A 26,637-nucleotide genomic window follows, 5' to 3' on the forward strand; every position below is an offset into this window, starting at 1 on the left:
ATTTCTAGCAGCCTTTGTTTAAAATTATCACCACGCCCGATTTCTAGAAGTCAGTGATTTTCTAGTTCTTCTGTGATCGAGAGATCACGTGACTGGATACTGCAACGTGTTGATTACATTTCGCCTCTCTGATCATTTTGGAATCAACGTTGAAGTCACGAATCAAAAACGTGCTCTACCTTCAATTCTCAGTCCCAAGAAGTCAGAAACTAAGGCGATAGATTAAAAAAAAAATTGCGGCTGAAATTTAAAGTCTCAAGTATTAACCGCTTGTACTTAACGATCTTGCTTCCTGTTATCCTAAACGTGATTTCTACCTCCTTTTCCAGGAGTCAAGAGTTTCCGATGAATAAATTGCAAGAGCACTTCTTTTTGCTCATACGCGCAGCCTTCTTTTTACTAATTGTGAAAAATGTATATTAATGTTAGTTTTAGAATACTGGTTAAGTGAAAACATTGTTTAAAGATGGCGATTTCTGTTATTCTTATTACCCGTCTGCTTGACAACGTACTGATCTACTCAGGAGAAATTAGAAATTGATCCTCTCTGGGAATACAACTATTAGTCCATTACACAACACCAAAGCTGTAGGCCAGAGCCGCGGAAGGCCCAGTGAAAACGTGTTCGTATTATAAGGCAGAGATTACATGAATTCTGGCCTCTCTGGGACCAGGCGAACTGTCTGAAACATCAGAGAGCTGTCGGGATTATGGAGAGGTTCCACTTTATTTGGGTAAGAGGTTAAGGTGAGAACGGAGTAATCGTCATTATCAGTTATTTTTACATAGGATTTTTAATACACAAATATAGGAACGAAGCCTCATTAGGGTTGGTCTAAGTATCCCATACCCCATTAATTTAAGGCCTTAACATCCCGTATCCAGCCGTATCCCATTAATTCCCAATTTCAAAAATGAACAATCTCATCCTCGATATTCAATCTCGTTCCCAGGGCCATTTCCCTGCCAGGGAAAAGGCCCTGGGGACGAGGTTGACTCGATATCCTGTATTATCTGTTCTAAATATCCCATCCTCCATTATTTTTCCCACAAGTATCCTGTTTCCTGTTAATTTTTTTCCTCAATTTCCCTTATCCCTAAAATCCTCCTAGAGACCCCGCTAGACTGCTGCTGGCAGCCGTTCTTTTCTCTTAGGGTCACTTACAAGAGGGTTAAGCCATCGGGAACGGAAAAGAGCGGTATGGCCGACGACCCATTCCCCTTTAGGCTAAAGCGTCTCGCTTCATAACCCCTGCTGAATTTCGAGAGAAAAACCGTCTAAGACTCATTAAATATAGCATACGGTTAAACCCCGTGAAACAGTGTGCATAATCCACAGTGTGCCATGTAATTGGGATAGGGGAATACCTATGCGTCTACCCCCCTATAACAGCTGTATAACAAGTCAAGCGAAAAAGCCTAGCGCATGCGCAAGCTAAACAACGCCAAATAGAGAATCGGCCTCCATTAGTTAAATCTCCGAAGGTTGAAAGCAACATAGAGTTAAGTTACACCACGAAAAATATCCTAACGCATCATGCGAAGAAGAGGAATATGCAAGACAAACTGGATTGATTTTAAGACTGAAAATAGAAATTTGCACTGCGAATGTAGTTAATTGTTAAAAAATAAGTAACAAACACCCCTTTCACTCATACATTACAAATTGAAATGTACGCTTTGTGCGTAATTATGTAACAAGCTTGCGACAATTACTTCTACGAGGCGACAAAACAGAGACGAAAAGAGTGCCATTTTGTTTGCGTTCTGCCTACCGATCATTCATTCAGACGTAATGAACTGTACTTTAGGTACAACAACGCAAATGAGACTAAATTAAGATATGTGGGGGTAGTTAGCGCTAACGATTTATGGGAGGAGGGTAGCGAGTTGATGACGCAGTTTTCTTTCTCATTTAACTTTCAATCACTAAATTGCAATCAAACTTTATCTTGATGAACTACGACAAAAATACCACTCTTGCAAACGTGATAGAATTGTCCTCAAGGCTCTTCAGTTCACCCGACTCGATTTCATTAACAACAAATTCGTGCCACGAAGCCCCCCTTCGATTCTTGCCTTTCGCCTTCAGATATTGAAAAGATTTCACTTTGTGTTTTCAACCGTTAATTAAAGGCTTGTTTTGAATTAAGGTCATAATTACTTTCGGGCGTAAAAACTGTACTTAACTTCAAGTTAGTCAAAGCTTTTTCAGTCCACAACATAATGCTCATCTAATAAAATAGGCTCATTTTGCACTCATTGTCGCTGCATTGTGTATGGCGTTTGGCGTCTGTGGCAGAAAAATGCTTCAATGGCGGCTTTGCTTTAAGCGACGGGAACAGGCACACGAGAGGAAAACTAACAAAATTTGACACAGGTTTCACCGGAAATTTAAGTTACTTCGCGAAACTTAAGAGTTGAGTTTTCAAGAGATAACAATTTATTTGATAAGAGCTATAGTGAAAACAGATAGAGAACTCCGTGAACTAACCGAGCGAACATACACGAATTACAACGAAAGGCAGCTGTTTTGTTCGAGTGTAGTCGTTCTTTTGTAATGACAATAATGCTTTACTTCTGAAGGACCCGATTAACAAGCTCATTGAACCTAGCCACATGCCAGGCAATTACGCCCTTTTTTTTTCGCAAAGAACGTAGCGGAAAGACTCACTTCAAAAAGCCAGAAAATATTGGTTATTGACTCTTAAGGGGTGTTATTACAGTCACTGTAATCATAATAATAATCTTGACAGAGCTGGTGAATTAACCCATCGGTGGTTAATAAAAGTGTTTTTTTTTTTCTTTTCCCGAAAGTCATAATTTCTCGTGTTCAAAGATTTACCGATGTAGGGTGGCTTTGGGCAATCATTATGTGAAGTTGTAATGATGTGCTGTGATTAGTTGCTTAGAAAATTAGTCTGTACTAGCTCGTAACCATTTACAACGAGCTGTAATTTTCAACTTAAGCTGAGATGATTCCGTATCACCTGTCGTTGAAAAGTTCCCTGAATGATGTAAACACATCATTTGCGCGGCACCGCAAAAGATCACAGAAGCCCAACGAGTTTGCAATTTTAGCAATTTCATCAAATATTTAATAGTTTTTCGCCATCAGGGCCCTGAAGACGTCAATTTATTACGATTAGCCGCCTTTTTGTTGGGAGTTTTCTAATTATTTCGATTCTTTCTAAATGAGTTTCTTTCTCTCTTTTCATCGAATGCTGAGAGAGAAAAAACATTGTTAAATCGGCAGTGGAAAAGATAAACAGTTTTTACGGCTTCAGCTAAGGTCAAGGCTATATACGGAGTAGCTTAAGCTCCTAGATTTGCTGTGTTGTTTTTCCATATTATTTCGTAATTACTGATTATTACTATTTTTTAACAGTTCCAAGAATTATTTAATGAAGCGTTACTGTCTTAAAATTTCAAGTTGAGGTACAAATTTTACTGTAACGCCCAGAAGGCAGATTCGAGTTTTAAATTAAAATCTACGAAGTTAATTTTCCGACTGAAATCAATTGAAAGGCTTTCTACGTGAGGGGATTTCCTTCGAAAGGAAACAGAATGAAAAAAAAAAAAAGAGACAGAGAGAGAGAGAGAGTTAATAATTACAATCTTTGGAAACCCGCAATATACAATGACAGTCGCTAACCGGTGAACTTGGTGACGTTAACCTGCCCGGAGAAAACAATTCTTGTTTTCATTCAGACACTATATACCAATTTTAGTTGTAATGAGAAATAAAATACATGTACCAACGCGTCGAATGCTCTTGTTTGCCTTTTATTAAACGTTTATTCATTCAAACCTTTCTATAATGATTGGTGAATGCAGCGAATCGTCCATGAAAGGCCAATGCATTTGGTGGGGTCCTTTTGGTTCGCTAAATTGATTTCAAACAGTTTCCCCTGTCAAAGTTTTAATGATAATAATTTGAATTGAAAGTCTCTCAGTCCTTCAATACCTTTGCTTTCAGTCCTTTTGGGCCCCGGGGTACGATGACCGACGATTTGAAACTTCTTTCATTCAGAACTTATATAACTATCTGCTCTTTACAGCAGGCCTTACGGGATTTTCAAACGAAATACAGTTTAATTTCACGAGATCTAGATTAGAAATGCATGGCACTATAATTTCTTAACAAGCCAGCGGCCCTATCCGAAATATTAACAAGGGACGGGCACAAATTACGTGATGTAAAGTTCTACAGCTTCGAATTTCTTGTTGATGTAAGATGCTGGTCGCGAATATTTTTAACAACTTTGAGTTTCTCGAATCAAATTCCAAACTGCAAGGGGTTTTGGTCTACAACACTTTCACGTGCTAGTATAACAAGCCATAATCTTTTATGCAACACTAGGAAATACGAAAAAATTATTTCACCCACAAAAGATATACTTCTATCTGGTCTGCCAAACGTTACTTGTGGAGAAAATGAATAAGACTTGCGGAGGTAACTGAAAGCGAGGTAAAAATTTGTCGAGTGCAAAAAACCTTGAATTTCGAACAGTTCTGGAGTTTTCTTAATCAAGATTTTTGTTCCATTTCATTTGAAAAGTTTCTTTCAGTTTCTATATTAGCGAACTAATGTAACTCCTCAAGTGCTCTTATTGAATTAAAATTGACACAAGTTCAGAGTTCAGATTGCTTTCTGTGTGAATATATAACTGACAGAGCAACGAAGAAAATTAAAGGCCTGCAGTTAAAAATATTTACAGGTGGAATCGGGGTTAGAAAATCCTACAGAAGGGCTATTTTTTGTCGGATGAGCCCGCCAATGTTGACAAGCAAAAATATATATATATATCTAACACAACATCTGAATATCAAACTTTGTTCCGATTCTGTTAAAATAGTCCAAAAGCTGCACAAAAAACACAGGTTTCATTCGCAAAAACAAGCTTACTAAAAGTAGTGTCTGTTATGATTCGAATAAAAGTAACCTCTAAACTAAAACCGAACCTAATTTGAAACAAATTTACTCCGTGCACTGGAAACAAAGACATTAAAGTCCTCGAGAGGTATCTAATTTATTTCGCCTTTCTTTCAAGCGAACAAGTCTCCGACTTTCACTCGCACCTTGGGACATTTCATTATATTTTGTCGTGAGTGACAGCTTGTCAATTCTGCTCTCACGATCTCTTCTAGTTTGACATTTCATGGGGTTCCTTCCGAGAAGCATTGACATGGTTTCCTTGACAAAAGATAAAGCGTGCCTAATATATCTTCAGGTCATGAAATAAGCGACTTTTCCATGGCTTGAATATGGTAATATCAGCGGGGAATATAATACTCTCTTGTTTTTAACCACTCGCAGGGGCTCAGATGGCTTAGCCTTGAGATAATGTCAGATGAAAGCAAAGGCTTAACAAGAAACTGTTAATCCAGGCTTTTTCCCCTTTTATTGAATGTAACAAGCTACATAAATTCGTGTTTTAAATCAGCTTTTCTTCTGTTTTGTAAACAAGCCGTTCTTAAGGAGTTACGGAACAAAAAGAAGCGGTTAGAGCTCGTGTAAGGCGATGTTTCAATGTTTACACTAAACCTGAACTTCCACTAATTAAGAGGCAAAGAGTTGGCTGCGGGCTTTTTCAGAAAGGCATTTCATTTGCGTTGTAAAACGAATAGCCAGCCAGTTTCGGCTACATTATCGCAAAAAAAAAAAAAAAACCATGCAACTCGGAGACCCCACATTGAGCATGCTCTCGAAAAGCGTCAGAGAAAAATCTTCGTCAATTTATGACTGTCGTTTGATAGATAATATAGCTAATAAATGGCAACCATAGAAAGCCGTGTGTCCTAAGGTTTGATTGACAGGTGTGAATTGATTGTTCAATTTCCTTCGCATTATTTCTCTGTTGAGGACAATAGCTAATTATGGCCAAATGAAGATAAAAGTGATTGCAGGAATATTAAAGCTATCCAGATATATTTGGCAGCCACGCAGTAGATATCACATCCGTCAGCACACGGAGTCGGTCCAACATTTTCGGTATCGCCCGTGAGAAGTTTTATCAGCGAATATGAACCGAGAAGTGCAGTTTTGCTTCGCGATTCCTCGGTCCGAGCCATTCCCTCCTGTGAAACGTTCATCTCCGATTCACTCTTTCGCCATCCATGACATCCTTGGCCTTGGAGAGAAGAATTCTAAGCCGAAGGAAACCAGCCCCCAAAATCCAACCCTGGTAGAGTGTTTTTCACCGATTGCGTCGCGTTTAGAAAACCCGAGTTTAGAAGCCGACAAGACAACTATCATATCAGGTTAGTGGTGTTCAGCCATAATTTATAGTTCGTTATGCCAGGATCGGGTTTCGTTTAACTACTTTTTAAACACTCCTTCGATGACTCTTTTAGCTGTTGTTTCGCCCTGGCCTCCCGTGCCATTATTGGAACAAATGATCTTGTAATGGTCTGTAATGCCCTAATTAACAAGCGGTGTTCATTTCAAGCCTTCGCGGATTGCTTCAAGATCGCGTCCAAACCAGCGCACATGAGGATTTCCCTCCGTCAACTTCCTGTCCTAGTTCTAGTTTTACCCTTGGTGAAACTTATACTAGTTCTCAAATTGCTCGGTGTTTCGACGATATTTACACCAAAATGAGTGTGGTCTTCCTTCAAAATATTTGATTGTAGTTTAATGGCTTTCTAACTAAAGCCCACATCGCTAGCAGCTGGCGCACTAAATTGTATGATTTCACAAGAAATTTGCTCGGGTTTGTATTTTTCATTTCGTTATTTGTCTTCTCGATTACTGCACAATTTTACGCGATGTGTCATGGCGAATTTTTGGATGTTAACTCTGTTTAATTTCTATATTTAACTGAAAATGACAGATTTACCTCCAGTAAGAGCTTGCTAATTCGCAGAAATAACAACTCGTTAAAAGTGTCTCGTAAGCCGTGATTAAAACGCAATATTTCATCCTTCGCAGATCACAGAACGGAGGAAAGCAAAATTGACAAATGCGGTTTCCTGAAGAGCGACAAAAACGCAGCGAGCAAGAAGGCACCTAAGAAGCGAAGACATCGAACAATTTTCACGAACTACCAACTGGAAGAATTGGAAAAAGCGTTCAAAGACAGCCACTACCCGGATGTTTACGCCAGAGAAAATCTCTCTGTGAAGATCGAGTTACCAGAAGACCGAATCCAGGTACGCAGAGATTAGATGGAAATTAATTTCCTCTAATTTTCTCCAGCTACATTTGTGCGCGCGCGCAATTCAAGGAGACATCTTCAAAAGAAACCTTATTTTGCTGTTAAATTTTTAATTAGTCCATTTCACCTTCCCTACATCGCTCGACTAAGAAACCATCTGCTGCATTTCGGCGAACAGAAGTAATCTGGTTTTGTATTGAAGCGCTGTGTGTCTTTTTTGCGACCGCCACGGAAAGAAAAAGCAAAGAATGAAAACAGCTAAGCGCTGATTAAGGTACAAATGGGTCTGACCGTGTAATGTCGTACCAACTTGGCGGATTTGTTTTGTTCGCTCCGATGGTAAAAGCTCCGGGGAAAAAAATTAGTCGCAATTGGCATTCATTAGCGTTCATTAAAGTTATGAACTCCTTTTAATTACCGTAATTACACGCCGACCTGATTTAGACTAAGCAGGTGTTTTTTCGATCTGACAACAAGCAAGGGTTTCAATAATTCTTTTTTCCTGAAATAATAATAATAGTAATAAAATCGAAATCACAACTCACGTCAAACAACGCTCGCAATCTTGAACCATATCTTAAGTCCACACTTGAGGTAAATTAAAGAAAAAAAATAAAATTTATTATATATATATATATTATTTTTACCTCCATGCGAACAAAGGGGTTGCCAACTGGTGCGAAAAATGTTTGTTAGAATATTAGCTATTGTGAAAAATTGGCGGAAAATATGCCCTAAATGTACGCTTTCGACTTTATTCATCGGAGAATTACATCGGAAGCAAGGCTGAAAGAGGAACAGGCCTCGTATAATAAAACCCTAATTGGAAACTGTGCACCGTTTCCACTTTGGCGCCTAGTTTTGGGGCGGTTTCACCCTATTTTTTTTTTTTTTTTTTCATTAGCTTGGAATTTTACATTTTTAGACTGTCATTAATTGCTTTTTAAATTATAATTTAACGTCCTTTTCGGTGAAGCCATCAAGTTGCTTTAGCGCTCTTAAAGTTTTATTATTGCGTAAATATAGCACATTGTACAAGAATACGGCGGCGGAAATATGCCGAGATAACATGGCACACGGTGCAATAACACTAACAGGAAATATACACAATTCTAATGAAGCTTGCATAAGGGCGAGAACCGAGTTGTCTCAATTTCTTTCTCAAAGTTGACATTAATCAAGTCTTGGGTTTGCGAAAGAGTCTTTTGATCTGTCACGGTTTGCAAGTTAAAGCGTATTAGGCTAATGTAAGAATTTGACTAAGAAAACAATCTTTGCCACATTTCCTAAAAGAGCCATTTTGTTCGAATCGCGTTTCATTTGAAACTGCAAAGTTCTTCTACGTTGAATCGCGCACACACGCGCGGTTTTCTGTTCGCAGGTTTTGTTTTTCCTTATCATTACATCGAGCATTAAATGAAAGAAAAATTGACAAGCCAGTTTCTCACAAGTACTCCTCTAATTACTTTTAAAAGAATTCTTGAATCCTGCCGGAAAACCCCCACATTTCAATAACCTTTGACAAATAATAATTAACGAGTTAGGTTTCGTCTCGAATTCTCGATCTTAATTTTCTGCTCAGTTATTGTAATACCGTTGATTTCCCAAGGAAAAAAAACAGTTTTTCGTTTTCTATTTCCTTCTAATAAAAAAGCCGCCACAATTGGAAGTCTTTCTGTCAAACATGTGCAAATTTGCTGCACCGTTTTCGCGACAGAACGCGTTCGTTCCATTTACGGAAAGCTCCAGCTTAATTCGTTTCGACAACAGCAGAGGTTATTGTTACTTGTGATGAGATTCAAACTGTGTCGCCCCACAGAGATGGTTTAACGCGGTTGTTTCATTCGGATTAATAGCTCTATTCAGCTGTCGTAACATTTGAATTAGTAATCCAACACTAGCAGTGTAAGCGAGTGATCCGTGTATTTCGATATCGTTTGAAACATTTTAGCACGCGCGATTGAAACGAAGACCTTTAATATCAACACCATAGAACTCCCGAAGAGTTTGAAAAATGGGGTTTTCAGCTATCGGAAGCTCTACAGCTTAAAATTTCACCTTTTCAACCAAGGAAAAATGAAACACTGCTTAGAAATTATAAAGACTGATTCGGAAATAAGTCAAGCAAACGTCTTCTATAAACTTTACCATAAATAAAAACAGGGAAAACGCCCTAATTCTAAAACCGGGGATTTTCAATCCGGTGAACGCTCAAAGCAGAATTTTTCCGAAATTACTGATATTGGAGAGGCACATACGAAATTCAAGAGATAGTGTGCCATTTTAAAGTTTCTCAGATTTTATTACTTTTTGCCATTTACACTGACTATATTCCACACAACACCCTTTCATATCGCAAATCTTTTCAGTCACGCGCACATCAGAGGAAACCTCGACCAAGGAACTTGGATCCTTCTAAGAATTAACGGAACTCGCTTAATTACCATTGACTAAAAGAGTAAATAATCAGTTCAACATTATTTCGAGTCTGCCAGCTAATCATAAGAACTTTCAGCGATATCTCTGCTTTCTAAGCAAGCCAATTTTCTTATTCTTGACCAGAAGTTGCAACTATCATTGAACCGCTGAGATGCAATCTTAGGCAGCGGCGAGTATTGTTCGCCGCAGATCCTTCAAATTACCAAATTACACTGACTCCCTAATATGAAACGGCCTAAGTTTATAGAAAATCGACACACTGAGGCACAGGCACAAATGATAATGCTCCGAAAATGTCGAAAAAACACCGACATTTATTCAGAAGGGCACCGTTACAACACCTTGCTTTCAAGTGGGTTACACGGATAAATTTTTCACTTACCGGAAAAGATGGTCGCTATATTAGAATGAACCCTGAGGTTACATAAACTTCGCTTTATTTTTTGTTTGTTATTTTGCTGTGTCATTGCCCACAGGCTCTTTTGTAAAGCTAATTTCGACGAGGTGCCGGTCGCATTTTTAAACGAAAATTTGAAGAGTTGTTTTGACTGAGCGTATGTACTAACTAGCTTAATATCCGTCGAGAAACTTGTACACTTTGTCGAGTTATAAAACGCAGCAAAGTTTTGCGTACGAATGCGAAAAGGCAGAGATATTGAGAAAAATAAACACCTCAATCGATCATGTCATCGTTAAAAGATTCTAATGCTACCAGTTTGAAGTAGAACTTCGCGGAAAAGAACCTTCTCGTTTTTAAATGACCTTTAATAAACCAGAACTGAACACGTCCGGCTGGAACGAAACAATGGCTGCCATTTTCGTCTTTCAACTTTTACCTGAAAGAAATTGCTATCACTTTTTCGCCGCTGTAAATTTCGCGGAAAAAGTTAGTGATGAAAGTTAACGTAAAAGGGACTAAACAAGTCGATGTTCTCTCAAATTATTTCGAGTGTTATCGCGAAATATAAAATCAAAATTATTGAGCGCGTAGTCGAAAAGACTGGCAGGGTGCCCTGACTTCCGTTTTGTTTTCATATTTAAAACTCACTCGGACGTAGACCTTGCTGATATCAATGCCCTTATTTTAGATTTTCTAGTCTTCCCAACAAACACTCCTGTAAAACATAACATTTCTTAATCAGCGCTAATAAAAAAAAGCATTATAGTAAGCTAAAGTTTAATTAGGCCTTTAAGAAGTTTCGAAAATCGCCGCCAGGAAAAAAATATGCAAAGTTGTGCTAACAATGAACTTGTCCAGTTTGAAATTCTCAAATTTTGTAAATGTCACTCGCAGCAATCTTTCTGTAGCTAACAAAGTACGTATTGATCAAAAATAAGAATTTTTAATTTTCAGAAAGGACCGACGCAGTTTTTGTACGTTTTTGGAATTGTTGAGTCTGCTCTAGCTGCACACAAAGGGAGGAAACCGTAATCACTTAGCGGTCGTGCTATAAGTTTTTTTATGCACCTGTCGTTTCCCGACTAAAATTGTTTACCTACTTCACCTCATTTATACACTGCACATTTACGTCTAGTTTGAAACGACTTGTAAACGCTTGTAAGAATGCTTTAAAATAAAGAATACCCCAAAACTAACGCTGCAAGCACAAACGGAGAAGAGAAAACCACCTTGGACCATGAACAAAAAGCAACTTCGAAACTTCGAAAACACAATTTGAAAACTCTCTCAATTTTTCGATGACCATTTGTGATGCCACCTCGCTCAGTGTATGTTAATAATCGATCGTTACGAAATGAACTAAGAAACTGGTGAAAACATGAATTTCGCTCCAGGCAATATCGAGTAATGAAACTAGTTGGCATAAAAGAAGACAGCCGAAATGTCAAAATCTTCTGAAAAGGAAGAGTGGTTCGTATCTCTATATAATTTGTTAGCGTAGTAATTTAAGCCTGCAGCTGAGATACCAAACCATAGGACTGAATAAGAGAGCGGGTATTCTAGAAAAACATTAAAACTTTACCCCATAACCTGATTCAAGCCAACCAGTACAAACAACGTAAACAAAACCTATTTACACAGTCTCTGAGGATTGTTTATAAACATCAGCAAAAAAGTTGCCAAAACCTGAATCAAAGTCAAAAATTTGTGACTGGGATAAATTCAACGTTCCTCTTGCAGGAGCACCAGCAGTTCTTATACATACGAATTGCTTAAAAATATTTCTGAGAAATACATTGTTTCTCACAAAGTATACGAGATGTGCCTACGTTTAACAAAACCATAAAATTAGTTTCGCCTGTTCAGTTTTCGCAATAAAAACTGGCTGATTGGGCTCAATAAGACGTATTTACTTCTTAACGACAAACAATCATTTTTGTCCTTCTGTAATTAAATGCTCCGACAAAAACAGAGAAAACCAAAAAAAAAAACATATAATAATGGAATAAGCTATTGGGAGTAAAACGGAAGACAAAAGAAAAAGATGTGTCTACAATCCAGCAATGGCAAGCTTCTCTTTTAAGTTAATTTTAAACTGAGCATTACCTTTCTTTTTTTTGTCACGCCCTGATGACCGGCAAGTTAAATTAACCTATTTGGCCTTTCCAAGGGAGGAAAAAAGCTATTTATTTCTAAATTTTCTGGGTCCATTGTTATTAACCGTTCCCGCTTAATTATTTCCCTTTCAAGTTAACCATGACGTAATAATTCTAGCTTAAGAAAATTGTATTTACATGTTTCCGACAGTGCAAGTTTAAGTTCATGGGGTGTGATTCCGGGAAAAAGTTCCGCAACTTAAAATTGGTCACGTCTTCAAAATATCGAGTAATTCTTTACGAACCAATGTAAGTGAGAACTCGATTGATCTAAGGCATCGCTTTTTCGTCTTTCTTTTATTTTTTGGATTCTATAACCAAGTTTAACTCATCTCACTGCAAATTAACTTTGATAACCTTAATGGAATCATTCGTAGCCTTATTTGAATAACCTGGATTTTCAAGATTGAGTTGGAAGAAGAATTTTAACCGAAAATAAATTTCAGTCATAGCATAAAAGAAAAGAAAAACTTTTTAAACATCGCATGCCTTTAATCTAAACAGAATTTTATTAATTACACTAGCATGCCTCGTCATTTTAGGTCGCGGTAAATGTACAAAGCTACAAATTACCAAAACTGCCATTCAGAACAATAACACGTGCTAACAAGCGAAAACAAAAATATCGCTGTTGAAAGACTTCTTGCTATATAAACTGGTTCATCGTGCAATAAAAGCCAAATAGAGACTATTATGATTAACTTTCTAACAAATAGTGCGCACAAATGAGGTTCTAACAGCCACGTAAACTCATTTTAACGACCTCACGGACTGTAAATGAAGACGCTGATTTCTTTGCAATAATAAAACGGTTTCTAAAAGAGCTCATTAAACATAAACTGAACACACCCCTCGAAAAGCAAAAATTAATTTAAGTGCCAAGTAAACAACGATTTCTTTTTAATAACGCGTAATTCCTGACTTAGAAACCGCCAAGCTCATTACAAACAAATCGAGCAGATTTCCGCAAAGATAAAACGAAATTCGGAATATGAGGAAGAACAAAATCGGACCAACATGACCCGATGCAATGTAACACGAACTGCTATGAAAGAGGAAGTTAATTTATCGGATTGGGAAATTAATAAGTGGAAGATTTACTTGAGTCGGCAGCCCAAGGGACAGATTATCTATCTATGCGATATTATCTGTAGGGAGATTGTAATGTAGATGTCCTTGCACGGAAAAGGAAGGCGTTGTTTTTTTCACGTCTTTTCTCATGCTATAGACTTGCTATCTTCTGTTTTGACTAAAAACTCCGTTATCAGAGCTATATAGAGAACCCCGCCTTACAGTCACCTCGTTAAAAAACGGTCACTTTTTTTGTCCCGGCGAAACCCTGATACATTTTCTTATAAGAAAACCCCGGTAATGCGGTCACCTCGTCAATACCGCCAAGGCCACATGCTAAAACCCGATCTGCATAATCTTTTATAATTTTACCCCCGTTTACACGGCCACTCGAACCAGCTATGTTCATCTTTCCGTTGTTAATATTGTATGTACTGATTGAAGGTTTTTTTGGTTTTTTGTTTTTAAATTATTATATTGTATTCCGGATGCTTACTCAAGAACAGTTGTTTAGAAGTGCAATTGAGATATCTCTGTTAATACATCACTCAATTTAGACGAATCATGACCAAATTTTCATGGCCCACTGGTCACGACCGGATTAACGGGGCTCTACTGTATTTACATGAAGTCCAGGGCGGTCGGCCTTCATCTTACCCTAAGCTACCGAGAATACTAGAAATTAAAAGTGATCGATTGATACGTTCGAAAAAAGACAGTTCATTTTCAAGTTTTTTTATCTTGTTAACATGATTGTCTCAATTTCCTGAATGACTTTAGAGTTATTTCTTTTTAATGCTAAGAGTCCAAAAAAGTTGTCCCCGCTAAGTTCTAGGTTGGAACTAAATTCAGTTCTTAAACATCTTTATATCCTAACTTTCCATTTATCGAAAATACTTGAGTTTTATGGAAACTTAAGATTGAAATAAATCGTAAAAGGCTTATATTAAATGACCTTGTAATTTCCCAGTAAAGAGTTTTTTTTAAAAAAAAAACAACCTCTTCAATTGAGGATATTGTACACATGTCTTGATGTAATCCTAGATCCTTAGAACTAACATTGAAAGGAATATACGGTTATCGATGGGAAAATTCGGTTTCGGGAAAGTAAGGGATTTATTCCTTTGTCTGGTCAGTACTTGGAGCCGACTCTGTCATAATTTTGAGTTAGTTGGTCTCATGCTTAGTGCGCTTGTCCCCGGATCGAGCGGTCCGGGTTCGAGCCCTGGCCGGGGACATTGTGTTGTGTCCTTGGGCAAGACACTTCACTATCGCAATGCCTCTCTCCTCCCAGGTAAATGAATTTAATGCTGGGGGTAGCCCTGCGATGGAATTAGCATCCCATGCAGGGGGAGTAGAAATACTCCTAATCGCTTCATACCACAGAAACCGTAATAAGGCTCCGACCTGGTGGGCCACTTGGCTCGTATGCAGACTTTACCTTTACCTTAAGCACGAATTAATAACTGTATGTTCCTTTCCTCAGGTCTGGTTTCAAAACCGACGGGCAAAATGGCGCAAGAAGGAGAAATGCTGGGGTCACAGTTCGATCATGGCTGAGTACGGCCTCTATGGAGCAATGGTACGTCATTCACTACCCCTCCCTCCTCATCTGACATCCAACTCGGCCCCATGGCTACTCGGCATGCACAAGAAAGCGAAGATAATGGAGGAGAAAATCAAGGTGGAAGGTTCCAACGAAAATGGCGATGACCTCAGGTCACACAGCATTGCGTCACTGAGGCAGCGGGCTCAAGAACACAATGCTGCAGTGAAACAAGAACACGAGGCCATGATGCAGGCTTACAAACACGTGCCTGAGGAGGGTAGAAAGCCATCGGACACAGGCTCCGATGAAGAAGACGAATTGGAGGAGTTGTGACTACTAGTGAAGGAATATCACTCCTCAAATATTCACTCGGACAAATTAAATTCTGGGGTGTGACTTTGTCATTTTACCGCTGTGGCTCAGTCAGGAATGAACAGCCGCGTTCAGTGAAGGCGGGAAAACTGTGAAGAACGCCGCGAGTGTTTTCCGCCAAAATTCTTCACTTTGATGAAGGCGTTTCATACAAAGCAGTTAATTTATTGTCTTGACTTAAGTGTCCTTCGATTCCATCGTATTACTGAGCTACGAAAAAAAAGATGAGTTCCCCACAGCATTCGTGTATAGATAAAATATTAAAACTAAGCAGGACAGGGACGGCGGAGCCAGGGGGTACGGGGAGGGGCTTAAGTTCCCCCAATTTCAAGCAAAAAATACATGAAGTATTAATTTTACAAATATCTCCAAACCCCCTACAAGTTAGCGCCTCTGGCGATAGCTTGTAATAACAACAGCAACAACAACCATTTTATTTTGCATAATACATAGAATATCATTCAAAACACGCTCTGCCATCCCTGCCAGGGAAGAAAAGATAAACTGAGAAAATTGTCAGTTCCTCACAAAAATATCCAGAAAAGAGCATGAGCGGTAAATGAAGAGACTTGTAAATGTTGTACATACTGGAAAAGAGTGAGACATATTTATTAAATAGAATGTTCATTTGAGAATGAGGCAATAAAGATTGAGACAATGCCAAATGAGCAGTGAAGAAAACTGATGTTAGTTCAGACACTGGTTATAATATGTATAAATGTTCGCCAAAAAGCAAATTTTAGGGAGGGAAGGGAAGGGGAGAGGACAGGACAGGACAAGGGAGGGGGGGAGAGGAGGGACGCACGAAACCAGTTTCCCTAGGAAAAAATACATTTCCAAGATTTCACAGTTCGTTGTATTACAGATGGTATTCCAAAGTGACGCTGTAAGCTAAGGTGAAGCTCTTGAATTCCTTTCGCCTCGACCGTGAGATGAGCGCTGAACTAAATCTGAACTTGAAGCGAAACCGAACTGTTTATGACGCATGTCCCTTGGAGAGTGAGTGCCGCAAAGTTCTGATCCGCTCATCAATCGCATCTAACGTGAGGTTCTGTCAGTAGAAGAAAAATATCGAATTCCTACTTTGTAAAGCGAAGTACTGAAATCCCCCGGGCTCAAAAGGAGGGGGGTGGGGGGGGGGGGAGATCCCATATGAAAAAGTGGGGATGCTCGTTGGAAATTTATATTAAATCAGAAACCTATAGGCTCCTGATTGAAGACCTAAAGGGGATCAATCTGGGCGTGTCTCGGGATTTATTTGACCCCTTAGAGATACACTTAAAACGGAATAGGTTCGATTACCAGCCGCTGATCAGGAAAGGAGCCCACGCTAGCAGACTGTACTCGAGAGACTGGCAGAAATCGAGCCTACAAACGGAAATAAGAGCGTTCCTTTACTATTATTTCTTCGATTGCACCCTAAAAGATACTTTGACAGCTAAAAAGTAGTGGCGCTTCAACATGATCACCCTAAGTGAGATCAGAATCCTTAATTTATATCCCTAAGCAAAACAACGAGCATCCCCGACATTTTCAAATTGCAGCGCCCTCCCCCCCCCCCGCCCCCCCCCCCCGAGACTGAAAACAACCCAGATAAAGAAAAACCCAGAAAAAAACAGCCGTTGCAGTTGGTGAATGAGGCTCGCTCCCGGGGGCAGGGGTATCCCCTTATATGGGCTATATAGGTATGTGCGGCCCCAAAGGGTATGGTTTTTCAGCCGTTTTGGTCATAAATAGGGTATGGTTGTTGCACTCTAGCCTTCATATCGGTAAGCTTTTAAGAAGAAGCCACTTTTTCATCATTATCGAAAAGAAAAACAACAAAAGCCCTTCACAAATTATGTTTATGGTAACTTAACATTGGTCTGAACTAGGGAACCAATCATAACGCAGGTCTGAGACAGGGTTTTGATTTAAGGGTCAGGTCATAAATAGGGTTTCGAATTTTTTGGTCAGGTCATAAATAGGGTTTCGAATTTTTGGTCAGGTCTTAAATAGGGTAGGGAATATCGCAGATTTTGGTCATAAATAGGGTAAGGGTGTTGGGAAGCGGGCCGCACACCCCCACTCAATTTTTCTGAAAGTACCTCCCCCCGGGGCTCGCTACTGACAAACTCATTATCTGTTTGGCTCAACAAGCGCTTACTCTTGATCGATAGAAACTTAAGCTCGGATGTTGATAAATGAGGGTTTAAATTGGGTGTCAATGAATAAAAATTCAACCGTAAACCGTTATCTGGACTAAAATACGAAGAGGTTATGCTAGAAAAGACAAGCAATAGACTGCAAGGCTGATAGTACGTGAAAAACGTTTCGAGACACCAACATGACAAGGACCGATAAAGTAGGATCGCAACAGTGGACAGCTGTTTCGCCCTTCTTGGGACTCGTCAGCACTGTGTGGCGAAGATATGTAACGCCAGCCCAAAAGCCAACGCACATAAATTGCAAAATGACCCGTGCATAGTGCACGGGTCGTTTTTCACGTAGTATCAGCCTTGCAGTCTATTGCTTGTCTTCATACATTTTTTTGGCTGATCAGCCGAGATCTCTCGTAGATCCTACGTTGGCAGCGTTTATCGTATGGGGTCCCTTGCAGTTTCTGGTTGCTAAAAAAGAGTTTGTTTACCTGAGTAGAATCAGTCATTTCTCCACTTGAAGATATTCGTCCATGTCTCATACTCTGAGCCTAAAAATCACAACGAAAGAAATCAGTAAACACCTCCAGCGAAGATTTTGGAAAAAGGAAATTACTCTCAATCTCCATCTCCCGAGAATTGGAAAGAAGCGATCTTCCTTTTATGACTTTTACTACCAGTATATAACTGCATTATATACTGGTGAAAAACGCGGGAAAAATTGAAAGATGGAAAGCGCGGGGAACATGAAACGGGTAACAAGATCGAGAGAAACATGTACTGGTGGCTTCTAAACGCGGGAAAACACGTAACCGATGGTAACGGCGCGAAACTTGCACCTGAACGTCACCAAAAATATCGGACCAGGGTATTGGACAATTCAAATTTCGGACAAAAAAAAGCGTCCGAAAATTTTAAGCGACCGAAATATTTACAGTACTGTATAAACCTTTTAGTGGCTCCAAAGTTCTTAGTTTTCTTCATGGGGCGAACTCTAGCTGAAACTTCTTGAGATACGTAACGGTTTGATGGAATTTGTGTTATATTCTCGTCCGCAGTGTCACAAGATCTCTAAAACCTTGAAAGTGCAGTGAAAACTTTAATTTTCACAGATGCTGTTTCAAACTAATTCAACTTTTGGAGGCGTAAATTTACTTTGCTATAATTCAGCAATTGAAGTGCCCGAAATTTTAGTCAGAAATTTGTCCGAAATGAGATAAAAAGTGTCCGAACATTAAACGTGCGAAATCAGGAACGCCCAAAACCTAAACGTCCCATTTTTTTTCATGTAGATCAATTTCTAACTTCTCTTTAGTTCAGATAAAACAACCTGAAGTCCGAAACGTGTAGACCAGAAAAAGTTCTGACCGACAGGCAAATTTTTTCATAAGAACACAGAGAGAACAAAACAAACATCAGGGAGAATTAAGATGCTGAAAGTGGAAATCAGAGTTGATACTCACTTTTTGTCTGAAGTATTCCGGCGAGAGTCCTTCGAGGTGCAAGATCTTTTCCTCGAGATCGGCGAGTCTTTTGTACACGTCACATGGAACAGGCCTCCCTAGACATGACCACAAAAGTAACAAAATATATGTTTGTGGTTCGTATCAAGTGGGTTTTGCCTCAAAGGAGAACGAAAGGGGTTGGCCGGGGGCGGGGGGCGGATCCCGTTTCCCGTATAAATTTTAACAAATATTTAGGGCAGCAGGGATGGCACAGTGGTGAGAGCGCTCGCCTCCCACCAATATTCCAGCTCGGTACCACATGTGGGTCGAGTTTGTTGTTGGTTCTCGCCTTGCTCCGAGAGTTTTTCTCCGGGTTCTCCGGTTTTCTTCCCTCCAAACAAAACTTCTCCAAATTCCAATTCGACCAGGATAGAGGACCTGCATGAAAACCAACTAAAGCTGATGTGGCTCCTCTCTAAATATTTGCCCATGCCACGTGTCACGCATATACTTCTTACCACCCTCTACTCAAGCAGGCCCAAATGAGACTCACGCGGCTCCACGCGGCCATCTGATGACAATTATCGTTTGAGTCAGCTGATGATACTCGATGAGCGCCAAAACAAGTAAACAAGAGCTTCTAAAGTTTCAGCTACTCTAGTACAAGCTTTGCCCATCAGACTTAAATTAGTTATCTTTGATTGCACAATTCTACTCCCAAGATTTCAGGGAAGACTTTACTTGGGAGCTGCAATAGCCCCTCTACTAACTATGAATAGCCGGACTATCAGCTACAACCGAACAGTGACAAAATTGAAGCTAAAGTTGAGAAAGTGAAATTGATAAAATGATGCAAATTTGTACGCGGTTATTTTTTAAAGCTTTTGGGAGAAAATTTCACCGCCTTAGAAGGACTCTAGAAGGTCGCGTTTATCTTGAGACTCTTAGATACCGAAACGATCAAGCTTGAGGAAAGAACGGATCGAAATTCTGCATATTTAGCATCATAATTATGCAAATAATTATGACTCATTACAATAATAAAAACCTTTTGTTCTCAAGCAGACCAATCAAAAATAGGGATATGTTTTCTGAGAGGTCCGACTCACAAGTATAAATAACCCTCGCTCTAAAGTTTCTAGTATGTCTATTACTTTAGTAAGATAAGAGAGTATTCTTGCTGTTTGTCTTCAAGAAGTACACGAAATATATCTGGTAGAGGAAAGGGAGGAAAAGGTCTCGGAAAAGGGGGTGCCAAACGTCACCGTAAGATTTTGAGAGATAACATCCAAGGCATTACCAAGCCAGCCATCCGTCGTCTCGCTCGCCGTGGCGGTGTCAAGAGAATCTCTGGCCTCATTTACGAAGAGACCCGTGGAGTTCTCAAAGTTTTTCTTGAGAATGTCATCCGTGATGCTGTGACGTACACCGAGCACGCTAAGAGGAAGACCGTAACAGCCATGGATGTGGTGTACGCTCTCAAACGCCAAGGACGTACTCTGTACGGATTTGGCGGCTAGATTCACAAAGCACCTAGAAGAAATCCAGCACAACGGCTCCTTTTGGAGCCACCACATCTCTCGAAAGTCATGATCAACGAATGTATTTCCGTTAAGTTGACAGTTTTTTTTTATTATGCCAGTCAGTACTGTAACAATATATCTACAGTCTTCCACACACTCCCTGTTCAAAAGAAAATTACCCCAAGTTCGCTTCCCTCAAGTTGAAAACCTAAGCGCGCGAATCGAGTCGTGATCGTGGTGCGAAACTGACTTTCGCGATCGAGTGTCGATCGCTACCAAGTGCCGGTCTTTCGCTCCGCCTAAACGTCGTTCCTGTCCCTTGAAAGGAAAAGTGAATTAGTTCATTGCAAATTGGCTAAATTACGGTAACGGCGTTCGTAGGTTTCTCAAATCACAAATGACAAGCTTACGATAATTTTGGCGGCGATGGCGAATTTTGTTTCCCGCTCAAATTTCACCATCGAGAGAGACGCTTTGATATTTCAAAGCCCGACAGACCTAATAATACACCTGCATCTCGATTTTAGGTAAAAAAAATCACAAATCGAGGGCGGCACAAACGAAATTCCTAACAAAATATTTAATTTCCGACACCAGTTGCTCCGCTGCAGTTCATGGTGATCATTCTTCTCCAGCGTACCAATGGCGGCCGCGGATTTTCGATCCGCATACTAATTGATCCGAGCGCGTATTTCGTATAAATACAGAGGTCAACATATTGAAGTGTTATCAAGCTTTACAACATGGCACCGAAAGTAGCTGGTAAGAAAGGCGAGAAAAAAGCCGGCAAGGCGAAGGGAGCGACCGAAGGAAAGTCAAAGAGAACAAGAAAACGCAAGGAAAGCTATGCCATTTACATCTATAAAGTTCTCAAGCAAGTTCACCCCGACACTGGAATCTCCAGCAAAGCCATGGGCATCATGAACTCTTTCGTGAACGATATCTTCGAACGCATTGCCACAGAAGCTTCGAGACTGGCACACTACAATAAGAAGTCGACCATTAGTTCCCGCGAGATCCAGACCGCCATCAGGCTGCTTCTGCCCGGCGAACTTGCGAAGCACGCCGTAAGCGAAGGAACGAAGGCTGTGACCAAGTACACAAGCAGCAAATAAACTTCCTGTTTCAGGTTACTGTATTCCTCGCAAACATCGATACAATGCAAGCCACGAATCAAGATATTTCAACAGAATTCGCCAGACATTAGAAAATTGTTCTGTGAAACAGACTGCTAGTTATAACCTGGCGAAACATTTTACATCCGTTTTTAAATTTTAATTTAATAAATCGAATCGAAGTTTATGTATTTAACAGGGGCCTATTGGCCATATACATAGCAATGGGTATCTATTTTTTCCAACTAATTTAGTTTTAGCAATTTTTTTGTTCGTTGTTGTAATCACAATTACATCATTTAGCTTTAGCAATTTTCTGTGTGTTATAAATTTAAGTGAAAGTTTTTTGTTGTTCAGTTTTGTTTAGGGGCCCTGTATCCCAATGTCATTTTGCTATAAAGAGTCGCACAACTTTAAAAGGTTCCAAATTTTTACCTGAAAATTGTGATTTCTGCACCCCCAGTTAGCCCTTAGAGTTTGGGACATTAAAGGGGGTAAATGTTGCAGCAAAGGTTTTGGCAAAAAAATAGTTCTGTTATAGGGACAATTTTTTCCTGGACTACATGTTGCATGAAATTCAGCAGGGATAAAAGTGACCTCAATTTTCAATTTGACATCACTGCTCCAGCAAACTGGCCCTTCAACTGGCATCCTATGTGTACATATGAATGAGTCCCTGAGATATACACATTACTTGCAAAAAATTTTCAGATGCTTTATCTCGGATGCTTAATTTTTGGACACTTCATATCTAATTTCGGATGCTTTGGGCCAATGAAACAGGAATTACATTGAAACAACATCTATGAAAATGACAGCTCTACTGCACCCCTTAAGGTTTCACAGAGACACTGACATGAAAATAACACATTCTACCAAGCCAATAAGTATCTTGAGCTGTGTCTCAACTAGGGTTTGCTCCACACTGGAAACCAAGAGCCTTGGCGCTAGTTAAAAGTTTTACACTGTGCTATAAATATTTTGGATGCTCTAAATTTCAGACACTTAAAAATTTCCAACTGTTTTATTTTTGGACACTGTCCAAAATTTTTCACAAGTAATGTATCCCTGCAACATGTCCCCAAGTGTGTGCCAACCTTTATGGGTACACAGGGATGGATTTTGTTTAGAACTGTACAACAACCCACAGTTTTTTAACACAACAGCCAGTCTCAATATAATTTAATGAAATTGTACCTGGACCATATCCAAGGTGTGTCTCCACGTTCCTGAGACGTTCTTCTATTCCAGGACAAAACCTTGCTTCCAGCTGAGAAGGTTGGGTTGTTTGTTTTGAGATCTCGGGTCCTAATGCTTGTGCCTCGCTTGTGGTGCTTGTGTTTTCAACCTGGGTAACTGTGGCATAACAAACAGAGAAGAGTGAGGTAACCTGAGAAGCAAAGAATTCCCCCATTCAAATGACGCGTAACTAGAACAATGTTCCTTAAGAAAGATGTAAACTCGACCCTGTTAGAAGTTTTTCAAGTGTTCCACTGAGAATGTTGATAATTCTAACCTTTGATATGGCTCTTTTGTCCAAGCCGGCGCACAAACACTGCATCAGTCCGTGCACATCTAAATTCTGCAGTAAATGAAGAAACAGGTATCAAGACTTAAGTCACAGATCATAAGGATAAATGGAGACTTTGTGCGGGCTTTGTGATGTGCAGGCTCAAAGGCCTTATATTCCATTAAAATCCCCCAGCCAGCACCATAAGAAACATACAAGACCAGTAAGGAGAATCTCTATTTAAATACCAGAGCTTTAAGTGGTTACAATACATCAAATTCCCACAGCTAATACTATAAGACAAAAAGATCAGTAACAAGAAGATCTGTTAGATCTTATAACCGTGCTTTTAAAATTTAACTGTTTCCTTAGCACTACAGTTGCAACACAGTGCTCATTCCAAAGTAATCCTTGATGATTCATTGATTACTGTAGACACCACATCACGTGATCAACGCAAACTGTATTACTGCACCATCAGTCGTACTCGTAGCCATTGTGAAATCTCCGATGATGGAATGTTTTTAATCTGGAACTTTCTTCGGGATATGTATGGGCATGAACGATACGAACGCAGCGATAATAACACTATTAAAAGTCATGATTAAATTTAATTGGTTTTTCAATGAGTAAAGGGCTAGCAAAGTAGTCACACGAGTCACAATTCAAGAATTACGTTATTCACGGCTATCTTTAGTACGGTGGTTATTTCCCTACCAATGACGTAATCCTTGCATGTTCTGACATGTTCTTTGCTTAGCTTGCAAATATTTAATTTTCCTTCCGATCTATGAACTCGCTGCGATGAAACAGCCAAAAAATTTACTTCATTTGCCTAAAACCACAATACTAGCAAAACTGCACATAAATTAATGACCGTCGCTTCTGCCGAAATAAACTTGCAAAGTAAACATGATTTTATTTGTCACGTAGCGAAAGTGAAAGCTGCAACGTCAGCACATTCCATGGCTGACGTAATACTTTTTTTTTAGCGTATTTATTATTTGCCTTCGAATCCAACGCTTCGATAAAACCAAAAGAAAATGTATTTTACCCACAACAAAGAAAACAATATCTGTAAAATTGTCTGTGTATTAATGTAATGTTTCAACAGCTTTTGGTGAACAAACATCACACGTTGCATGACTCGAAATTTGGCCGAGCGGAGGTCTGTGTCTGGTCACCAACAAAAAAAATAATAAAATAAACCACGGGTAAACCACGAACCGTGCTCGGCCCATGGCCACGCGGTTAATGAGAATTTATATTTTGACATCAGGGTTGAAAGTGTTTGTAAGGAATCTAAGATACAAATGGCAGGGGTATTTTGCCGAATTCCAAATGCTGAATTCACTGTTTGCTTGTGGTTAGTTTTGCTCATGTTCACTTGCAGTTAGCTTTCATTTGTTAGAAAGGGCCAAATACAATATAATGAGGTCCTTTCCAGCAAATGAAAGCTAACCACAAGCGAATTTGAGTTAAACTAACCACAAGCAAACAGTGCATTTAGCATTTGGCGTTCTGCATTTGGCGTTTGGCACTCTGCAAAATACCCCTGCTGAGATACAAACAGTTATGATCGTGGTTTGCACATTTTTATTTTCCCTTATTACTTCAAATCTGCTACTGAAAAGCTTACCGTTATTATTTCCTGTGTCAATAACATTACAAAATTCTCTCTTGTTGAGCAAGTCCACCTCCACACGTTTCCGTTGTATGAATGCTGAAATCCTTCTATCAATCTGAATTATTAGACACGGGAAAATACATTAAAGAAATAATCTGAGCTGAAGTTATTGTACACAAATGCAAATAAATCATTAAAAAAATTTAAATAGTGTCACTGTCCTTGATTAAAAATAATAAATAAACATTAAACAACCAAATAAATAATTTGTGTCATACCTCTGACTTTGCAGCTTTGACTTGGATCAATGAACTGTCCAATTCTTGAATGCCATTTGAAACTACGGAGTATATATTACAACCAGCCCACCTTTAGCAGGGGTTTCATTAATGTTTTTAGCAGGAGGGCAACTGGTTTTCACAGGCGGGCAAAACTATTTGAACTGAACTTCTTTATAAGAAAAACCTTCCTGTAGATGGTTAACCCAACTGGGCAAAAATGTCTTTTCAGCTGGTCAATTTGCCTGGTGCCTGGTGGGCACCCAGCCCTTAATGAAACCCTACTTAAGTTATCCAAATAACACCAAATTCAGTGGTTTCGTTAATGAAAATAATAATAATGATAATCAAATAGAAGCAGCTATAAGACCACAAAGCCAAAATTTGCTGTTCCTCACCCACCCCATGGAAGGGTCATGAGGGATGGGATCTCAAAGTTAAACTAGAACAATTTTCCAGTTCAAACCAAAAACCTTCTGTGGGAAGGGTATGGATATTTTCTGGAACAACAGTGTTTGATTTACTGTACAGGCTAATAAGTCTGGGAAGCATAGCTCAAATTGATTCAAGTTCTAATAAATATATATAAAGCTACCATCATTCTGCTCCTGTTTATTATCTGACTTCATTTTCTTGGCTGCAGGAGTTGTCAATGTGTCATCAGCAGTTTCTGATTTGTCAACCCTGGCACCACAACTGTCCTGTTAAAAAGGAACAAATTGGTCAACACATGTGTGGGAAGAAGTCAAAATTAATTAAAGCAACTTTGGTTTACCACAGGGTCATGTTGGAACCCATACATGTGTATGGTCAAAATGTGTTACCTCATGGTAATACGGCTCACTCATGAAATAATTTTTATAAACCACCCTGATGAAGATAAGGTAGGTGGGTAGGTAGGTAAGGTAGGTTGGTAGATAGGTGCAGTGGCCTCATGGTTAGTGTGCTGTCCTCCAGATCGAGCGGTCTGGGTTGAAGCCCTGGCCAGGGACATTGTGTATGTTGACTGTGTTCTTGGGCAAGACACTTTACAGAGTAACAAGCCTTGCCCAAGAACTCAACATAATGAACCTCTTGATCTGCGGTCTAATGCACTAATCATAAGGCCAGTGTGTCTTCCAATCCTGGTAATCCAAGGAGCAAGTTACCCACATCTTGAGCCCATCTTGGGCAACCTCCACCCCGCTCGCTCCAGCATTTGTGGTTGTGTCCTGGTGTACTGGTACATAGAGGGAATAACCATTGTACTCCTTTCTTTGTGAACCTTTGTTTAGCTGTTGAACATTGTTACGTCTTTTGTATTAGTTCTTGTGAACCGGTACACGAGGACAGAACCGCATTTGTGGCCAGGTTACCCTGAACAACTATCTCAGGGTTACCCCACAATGGATTTATAACACCCCTAGCAGGGTTAGTAGCAATACTTCATTTATTATTAACATAATTTAATGGGTTGATTGATTATCTGAACTATACAACTTTGACCTTTAGAAAGCTGCTCACCCAAAGTACACAAAGAAAAAGACTTATTACCTGAACTGATTTAAAGTCCTTTACAAGTTGAGAAAGATTTTCCGAGACTGCCAACTCATTCACTCCAATTTTATGAATTTTCTCACAGCTGAAAGTCAAACTCACAACATCTGAAGGTAAAGACAGCTGCAAGGAAAAAAAAAAGAAACAAAATGAATCTTTGACACTTGTTGTATTCCCTAAAAATAACTAAAATGCATTACCTTTTGAATAAAACCCTCTACTAAACGGAAAATCTTCACCAAAACATTTTCTCGTTCCATGTTTTTCACCGATCACAAACAAATTCTCCCAAGAAAAACCAATTTGCCAGGCTACAAA

At 39.4% G+C, this 26,637-nt stretch overlaps 2 protein-coding genes and 1 pseudogene across 3 annotated transcripts; 2 read left to right on the forward strand and 1 right to left on the reverse strand.

Annotated features, from left to right (window-relative positions):
- Positions 1 to 5,344: 5,344 nt before the first annotated feature.
- LOC145484104 (visual system homeobox 2-like) lies at positions 5,345 to 15,113 on the forward strand. Its single transcript, XM_081462724.1, has 3 exons — positions 5,345 to 6,264; positions 6,935 to 7,155; positions 14,713 to 15,113. The coding sequence occupies exons 1-3, from the start codon at positions 6,027 to 6,029 to the stop codon at positions 15,106 to 15,108; spliced, it is 855 nt and encodes a 284-aa protein (XP_081318850.1). The 5' UTR covers positions 5,345 to 6,026; the 3' UTR covers positions 15,109 to 15,113.
- Positions 15,114 to 16,115: 1,002 nt separating this feature from the next.
- LOC145484102 (MAP3K12-binding inhibitory protein 1-like) lies at positions 16,116 to 26,630 on the reverse strand. Of its 2 annotated transcripts, XM_081462722.1 has the most exons (10): positions 26,520 to 26,630; positions 26,317 to 26,442; positions 25,379 to 25,484; positions 24,784 to 24,845; positions 24,518 to 24,620; positions 22,885 to 22,950; positions 22,566 to 22,724; positions 18,749 to 18,846; positions 17,777 to 17,836; positions 16,116 to 16,198 (listed from the first exon to the last, which is right to left on the reverse strand). In XM_081462722.1, exons 1-10 carry the CDS (start codon positions 26,577 to 26,579, stop codon positions 16,124 to 16,126), a joined length of 915 nt encoding a protein of 304 aa, XP_081318848.1. In that variant the 5' UTR covers positions 26,580 to 26,630; the 3' UTR covers positions 16,116 to 16,123. The 2 variants fall into 2 exon arrangements, with proteins under 2 accessions (XP_081318848.1, XP_081318847.1); XM_081462721.1 differs by lacking the exons at positions 16,116 to 16,198; positions 17,777 to 17,836; positions 18,749 to 18,846 and adding an exon at positions 18,853 to 19,168.
- LOC145484109 (histone H2B.1 pseudogene) lies at positions 19,860 to 21,787 on the forward strand (annotated as a pseudogene).
- Positions 26,631 to 26,637: the final 7 nt, after the last annotated feature.

Source organism: Orbicella franksi, chromosome 4 (assembly GCF_964199315.1).
Source record: "Orbicella franksi chromosome 4, jaOrbFran1.1, whole genome shotgun sequence".
In the NCBI taxonomy this organism is placed as follows: domain Eukaryota; kingdom Metazoa; phylum Cnidaria; class Anthozoa; order Scleractinia; family Merulinidae; genus Orbicella; species Orbicella franksi.

Coding starts and splice junctions, on each gene's coding strand:
- LOC145484102 (XM_081462721.1), bottom strand. CDS start 26,579: ATGGAACGAGAAAATGTTTTGGTGAAGATTTTCCGTTTAGTAGAGGGT. Junction 24,621..24,783: donor TCAAAGCTGCAAAGTCAGAG/GTATGACACAAA, acceptor CTAATAATTCAG/ATTGATAGAAGGATTTCAGC. Junction 22,951..24,517: donor TGACACAGGAAATAATAACG/GTAAGCTTTTCA, acceptor CATTTACTGCAG/AATTTAGATGTGCACGGACT.
- LOC145484104 (XM_081462724.1), top strand. CDS start 6,027: ATGAACCGAGAAGTGCAGTTTTGCTTCGCGATTCCTCGGTCCGAGCCA. Junction 6,265..6,934: donor CAAGACAACTATCATATCAG/GTTAGTGGTGTT, acceptor CATCCTTCGCAG/ATCACAGAACGGAGGAAAGC. Junction 7,156..14,712: donor TACCAGAAGACCGAATCCAG/GTACGCAGAGAT, acceptor TCCTTTCCTCAG/GTCTGGTTTCAAAACCGACG.